The sequence below is a fragment of the Trichosurus vulpecula genome, chromosome 3 (genome assembly GCF_011100635.1).
Source record: "Trichosurus vulpecula isolate mTriVul1 chromosome 3, mTriVul1.pri, whole genome shotgun sequence".
In the NCBI taxonomy this organism is placed as follows: domain Eukaryota; kingdom Metazoa; phylum Chordata; class Mammalia; order Diprotodontia; family Phalangeridae; genus Trichosurus; species Trichosurus vulpecula.
Window position 1 is genome coordinate 178,746,405 of NC_050575.1, and position 7,620 is coordinate 178,754,024.

At 37.7% G+C, this 7,620-nt stretch overlaps 1 protein-coding gene across 11 annotated transcripts in view; it reads right to left on the minus strand.

Annotated features, from left to right (window-relative positions):
• Positions 1–7,620, minus strand: part of TPD52L2 (TPD52 like 2) — a 28,330-nt gene that overhangs the window by 19,094 nt on the left and 1,616 nt on the right. For 10 of the 11 annotated variants that reach the window (XM_036749186.1, XM_036749192.1, XM_036749188.1 and 7 more), the window contains exons 2-3: positions 3,908–4,050; positions 853–1,001 (exon numbers count right to left, since the gene is read on the minus strand). In XM_036749186.1, coding sequence (XP_036605081.1) covers positions 853–1,001; positions 3,908–4,050 — 292 coding nt within the window. The remainder of the gene's footprint in view (positions 1–852; positions 1,002–3,907; positions 4,051–7,620) is intronic. The other variant, XM_036749185.1, reaches the window with a different exon arrangement.

The following is a 7,620-nucleotide window of genomic DNA, read 5'->3' on the forward strand; positions in this document are numbered from 1 at the left end:
CTATAGATGTTTGGGGAGAAACAGGAAAGAGAAAACTGATGGTTAGTAGCAGGCCTTAAAACCACATGCACCTGACAACTTGTATACCTGTACTTAAAACAGTGTAATTCTCAGGTCAGAACTGTTTTGTGTTAGAATGTTTCGTATGAAGTGCCAGTTTCTCCATAAGGCTATAGTATAGTTTCTTAAATAAGGGGAATCCTGGTTCACACAGTACATTCTCTGCTCACCCATGATCACCCCCCACTGGTTATAACAGGAACTGAGAAATTAGAACAATGAGTTCTATAATGAAAAGTCAAGACTGCTTTCTTACTCCCCACATTCTTTGAGAATATGTAGTTCTTCAAATGAACTGCCTTAGTCTGACAGGCCAAAATAGATATGTATTTTAGAAGATCAGAATAGTTATTGGATCGGAGATTCCAAATTTATATAAGTTCTTATGTTAAGGAAATGTATGCATTTCAATATGTACCATACCATATGTGCCACCAAAAAAACTCAACCCCTGTGGGAAAATGAATTAGTACCCTGCATTTTGAATTCCTGAAAGTCATTCTCTTTTTCAATTTCTACCTGAAAATCCAGTTAGTTCTTCTACCTTTAAAAACAAAATTATGAAAAGTTATTAGCTCCATATTTGAATAATTAAAATATTTCCTAAACTCCAGCACTCATCCCTAACATACTGTTATTAAACAATATATTGGATCCCAGTATATTTTATCCCTTGTCACCGAAAACTTAACACGCTCTGACAAAAACGGCAGAAAGAACGGCCATTTCCTGAGCACATTTCAGAAAGGTGGCTGCTCCTACAAGTGAAAAGAGAGTCATGGGGAAACCTACGCGTTGGAGACCTGAACATCATGCCAACTCTTTGAAAGATTCTGCTTCAGTCCATCCAAGGGAGTCAGGCCTAGCTTCCTCTTCAGCTCACCACAGTGTCTTTCTTTGGCTGCCAGGACCTGTCGTAATGTCACAATTTCTTCTTCCACCTTCAAAATAATAAAAATGTTTATTATTGTATGATCAACAATCACAACTCATATTTCTATTGCACTTCAAGCTATACGAAATGTTTTTCCTTGTAACAACTTTGTTAGGTAGGAAGATGAGGAAACTAAATTTCAGAAAGACTCAATGACTTGCCAAAGGTCACCACTAATCAGTGATTTGAACCCAATTCTCTTGACCTCAAATCTACTGCTCTTTCTGCTACACCACATTGTCTCTGAATCTACAGTAAAAACTAGCTCAACCTATTCAATAGGCTATAGAACTGGCCCCTAAAAGCAAAAATATTCATCCTAGGCTTGGAATTCAACATTTAAAATGCATTATTGTTATATATTTTAATACGCTCACTGGCTACAAAGCCTTATTTACCTCCTTGATTTAAATAAGACTTTTGCAATGGCTCAGGTCTAATGTGCATTACTGTTTTTAAAAACTTTTTTCTGAAAATTATCCTTTGGATTCTACCTCCCTATAACAGAGCCTTGAGTCCAGCCCATGTCTAGTTGTGCTTAATTCCTCACTACTGTTTTAACAGGGGTAGGGATATGCACTGGAGCTATGATTTCACTGGTAGAGGGGACTTCCAGATGAGGAAACTCCCTCTACCAACACATGTTGACCTCTTCTCTGAAAGTTATAATTTTTGAGCAGTTCTTAATCTTTTTTGTTAAGGACCCATTGAGCAGTCTAGCAAAACTTGTAGCCCTCTTCTCAGAATAATGTTTTTAGGTATATAAAATATATAAATTTACAAAAGAAACCAATTTTATATATTGTAATAGTTATCACAATATTTTTTAAAAAAACTAATTCACAGACCCTAAGTTAAAAATCTCTGTTTTAGAGAGTTGCCTAGAACACTTAGAGGTTAAGTCATTTGCCAGGGTCACATAACCTGTATGTGTCAAAAGTGGGACTTTAACCCAAGTTTTCCTGACTCTGAGGCCAGCTCTTTATCCACTATACCACTGTGTCTCTGGGGAGCAGGTATAGGGGATGCACAGGCAAATGTACATGATATAAAAACAAAAATAATTAATAAAAAACTATTATGAAATAACAATTTGCTGAAATTCACATAATCCTACAAGGCTACCAAGTATAATAATAGCAAGCTACCACCTATCATTTGAACATTTGGCAACAAAATCTTGCAACTGTTGTAACTTTCCGGTTGTGAGCCAAAGCAAAGAGGAAGTAGCATTAGGGAGGTCATAACCTTCCATGAAGAAGGCCAAAGAGAAATAATTCTGTTTACAGACTAATTTCTCATTTATAAATCTAGATGCAACTTTAATAATAGCAACAAAGAAGTCATTCCACATTACCAAAAGACCAAGAAACAGAAGTTTTGCAGAATATTCCATACCAGAGAAATGACTATGAAACCCTAGAAATCAGAATACTGAGAATGCATGTGGACTGACAAGACCATTTGCAGTATGCTAACAGGGCTTATGGCATATCTTCTAATTATTCAGACCATTCAAACTGGAAGTGACAGAACAACTCCTTCACCCAACAATCCCACCGTGAGCAGGCCTTGGTGTTTGGTTTATAAGCTCCTTAAGGTATTCTGAACAATATGAGAAATATCAGTTCCTTTGGACCACAGCTTGTTTTCCCTTAAGCTTTTTCCAACTTACGAACAACTGTTATATTTTCCTCAACAATAAGAAACCTAATATGCTGGTGTTTGAAGCTTATGTGTATTAACACAGTCTATTCAACCCCTGAAGCTGGATTCCAAATATCAAAATATGTTGGTGTTAAAGATGTCCCTTAAGACACAGCAAAAGTACTGCCACCACCTCTGTCCCTTGTTTTAGTATGGAATAAAACATACCATAACCTGAACAACCTTATAATAACAATTGTAATTACAATGAGCCTGCCAAAATGTTTAGTGAGTTTCTTTCTCTGTATCCTACCATCTTAAGTGTATCAGTTTTAACCTTATATCACAAGAAGTTTAATAGAAACAGCAAAATATCATTTTAGTAGATAATATGCATAAAAGTTATACCAATAGGTCCTCAATCTTTTGAAAAAAGTTAATTGATAACAATCTCTAAGAGCATCCTAGCATAGCAGCTAGAGAGCCACTCTCAGAGTCAGGAAGACCCCAGTTCAAGCCCACCTTGCAAACATACTGACTCTGTGGTTCTGGCAAGTCACTTAACCTTTCTCCCAGTGTCCAAAGGCAGCTCTCTAAGATTCTCAGTTGCAGAAAAATTGCAATTCTGAATTGGTGGAAGAAGATTCCTCGCCAGAAGTTCTCCAAGAAATCACAGGTCTAATTTGGGGGGGGGGGGGGAAGGAAAAACCTTTAAGGTGGCTGCTATCATCGTAGCCTTGTCTTCCCTTAATGGTGTTCAAGATTTAAACAATTATCTCTTGCCATGCTAACTCATCATCAAAGTCAAAACCATAACAAAAGTCATCAGGAAAAAGGATATACACTCAACATTATCATCAGGTCTACCAAATCACTGGCTTCAAGAGGCAATGTGAGGATGCTGAAAGAAAAACCTGGGTCCCAATTTAGCTACCAGCTGTGACTATGACTACGGACAAGTCACATCTCTCTAAGCTTCAGTTTCCTTATCTATAAAATAGGAAGAGTAATATCTGTACTACCTACCTCAAAAGCTGTTGTGAGTAAAGTACTTTGTAAATGGCAAAACATTATATAAACATACGCTATTACCAGGTGCAACAATAACACACAACCAAGATTAGAATGAACATCCTCAGCAGATTTCAATTACAGTATGATTTCTCATTGAGTGACATTTTATAAGTACTACAGCACCCTTTCCTCCTACAAACTTTAAAGAAAGAAGGCTGTAATTAATTTTGAGCAAAGAAAACACTTTTTCACCTTAGTGAGTTCCGATCTGAGCTCTTCTTCCTCTGCCTCTGTCAGGCCCTCAGGAATGGAGGTCCTGGCAGTCCCTGTATCCACAGGCACATCTGTCATGGTATCTGATAGCAGACCTTTGTTAGGAGAATTCAGGTTGATATCTATCAGTTAGAAAAAATAGGATGAGGGAAAACAAATGAACAACTATGGTATGACCTTCAGATAACAAAGATCTCCCTGAGGAAAAGGAAAGGTGGGAGGAACGGGGCAAGTATGAGGCAGAAACACTCTAAGCTTTCGTCTTCCTTGTGAAAATTCTAACCTCTGAGATGGTTAAATCCTCACTACAAACAAGGCAGCAAATTTTGGTAGGGTTGTTTGTCTGTTTAAAATAAAGGAATTTCATCTGACAGTAAGCACTCCCAATTTCCCATTCCATGGAACTCCTCTACCAAGGCACACACTTGAATTATATGCAAAAAGCACCTGCCAATGATACCACCATTACAGGGTGTCAGCAAAACTAAATTCTATTAGCTCAGGCATCATGTTATGTCCTACATTCAGGGACTTCACTGGGCATCATGTTGGCGGAAAGTGGGAGAGGTGACAGAAACTGTTCTCTCCAAAGTTACCAGTGATTTTTAAATTGCCCAATCAAATGGCTTTTTCTCAATCCTCCTCCTACCTGACCTCTCCGCAGCATTTAATCCTGCTTCTAGATCCACTCTCCTCCCTGGCTTTTCATGCCATTGCTTTTTCCTGTTTCACTTCCTATTTGTCTGAATGCGCATTCTGTCTCCTTTGCTCATTCTTCATCCATGTCACATCCATTAACTATGGACGTCCCTCAAGGCTCTGTCATGGGTCCTCTTCTCCTTGTACACCAAGGGTTCTTAACCTGGAGTCCATGATTTTTATTCTAATATAATTGGTTTCCTTTGCCACCTTACATATTTTGTTTTATGCATTTACAAACATTATTCTGACTAGACTTCACCAAACTAGTTCATGACACACAGAAAGGGTTAAGAACCCATTCTATATATACAAAGGGCTATAAAACTGCATACCCTTTGACCTAGCGATACTATTACTAGGGCTGTATCCCAAAGAGATAAAATGCAAAAAGGAAAAGGACTTATATGTCCCCCCCCCAAATTATAGCAGCTCTTTTTGTGGTGGCAAAGAATTGGAAATTGAGGGGATGTCCATCAGATGTGAAATGGCTGAACAAGTTGTGGTATATGATTGTGATGGAATTATATTGTGCTATAAGAAATGATGAGCAAGATGCTCTCAGAAAAACTTGAAAAGTCTTACATGAACTGATACAAAGTGAAATGAGCAGAACCAGGAGAAAACTGTATATAGTAACAGGAATATTGTATGATGATCAACTGTGAATGACTTAGTTACTCTCAATAATACAGCGATCCAAGACAATTCAGATGGACTTACTTTGAAAAATGATATTCACCTCCAGAGAAAGAACAGATAGTGTCTGAACACAGATAAAAGCATACTTTTTAAACTTTCAAAAAAAAAAAGAACCCCTGTTCTATGTTATTTCATTTGGTGAGCTCATCAGCAAACAATTACCATCTCTATACATATCCACCTTCAAGTCTTTCTCCTTTGTTATGTTCCAAAGCATCAACTGCCTTCAGAACTCTCCAACCAGATATCCTAAAGGTATCTCAAATTCATTATGCCCAAAACTAAATCATTATCTTTTCCCCAAAACCATCCCCTCTTCCAAACTACCCTATTCTGTCAAGGGCTCTACCAATCTTTCCAGGCACCCAGACTCACAACCTCAGCGTTATCCTCAATTTCTCACTCTCACTCAATCCATATATCTAATTGTTGTCAATCTTAACATTTCTCCCTTCATCACATCTTTCATATGTGACAACATGTTCCTTTTTCTCCACTCACACAGCCACCACTTTAGTACTGATCACAACTCACTTATCTAGCCTTTTAATTGGTCTCCCTGCCTCAAGTGTCTCCCACTCCAATCCATCCTCCACTCAGCTGTCAAAGTGATTTTCCTAACGCAAAGGTCTGGACATGCCAACATCTTACTCTGTAAATTCCAGTGGCTCCTAATCACCTCCAGCATCAAATGTAAAACATTCTGTTTCTCATTCAAAGCTGTTTTACACTTTTTTCTCTTTCAGGTACTCTCTGGTCTACGTGCTGTTGCTCATATACAATACTCCCAACTCTGTACCTTTGAACCGACCCTTAGTTTCTCTGGCTTCAAAACTCAACTCAAGACTCATTTCTTTAGGAGGCCTACTCCTCCAACTGCTAGTGCCTTTCCCTCTCAGATTACTTTCCATCTACTCTGTATATATCTTGTGTTAATTACTTGCTTACATGACAGTGACAGTGTTTTTGCCTTTCTTTGTATCCCTAGTGCTTAGCACAGTGCCTGGCACAAAGCAAGGGCTAAATAAATGTCAGTTGTTGACTGACTACATTCACGGCTGCATTACTTCCCACATCAAGTTTAAACTTCTTGCACTGAATGATATCTGGCCTCTCTTCTTAGCATATACTCCTCTACCCTTTATACTCTAGAAATCTAGATGATACCACATAAATGTAGCTTATTTCACTTCTTAGAACATTATTCTTCAATATTACTACACTAAAACATTACAAATTAGTAACAAAACTAGCACACTCAATGTACATCATTAAAAATTTGAAATAAAAAAGGCATTCCTTTTAAAAGCAAAACTTACAGCAGACTGTAAGATTCTTAAGGACAAGGAACATCTTATTCACCTATGTATCCCTACTAGCACTTAGCTTTGGGCTTTGAGCCCCAAGCATGGGTGCTCAGTAGGTAACTGCTGAAAGAAAAAAATGTTCTCTTTTTAAAAATAGTGCTGATTCTCAATTTAAATTCTATTTAATTCATATTCTTCTGCTTAATCATTTTTATCTGTTGTGGTATCCATTAAGGTAAATGAATATCTGAATTTTGCTGCAATTCTTACCCATCAATTTTATTTTAGAAAACCATACCCTGGGGAGAAGTACAGTAATTAAAAAAACAGAAACCAAGAAATATTTTCCCCACAACAATCAACATCAAATTATAAAAACTTCCACTGAAAGAAACAAGAGATGTCAAACTAAAAACAATGTAAACCCAGTGATACTGTAAACAATCCAAACTTCATTATCTGTCAAAATGAAAAACATTCTTTCTATTCTGACATCCCTGAAATTATTTTATCCCAAGCCTTAACGATTTCTTATCACATTCCTCTTACCAAGCCACTGAAACACCACTGAAGGAGCTTTTTCTGAAACAGACTTGATTAGGTGTGTCAGTATTACAACTTGACCCACCAGCTTTGCTAACTGCCACCTCCATTAGGTAACACTAGACACCCACATTAACAACAGATATAAGGTAGGCCACTGAGGACCTGAGAAGGGGAGGAATAACATAATGAAAGTGAAAAGAGTTATGGTGATTATTCAACAGTGTCCTGGATAATAGCCCTACAATCTCATTCTGTATGGAGAGTACCTACTAGAGAGACACATCTACACTTGATTCCCCCAAATATCAGTGAGAAGAAAGGGCAGTGTTGAGGGAGGAAGAAAATTTCTGTGTGGGAGATGTCAAGGAAAGAAACATGAAAATGGATTGAAAAAGTGGAGGAACAGGAGAAGACAATGAGCAGTCTGGGGAACTTAAG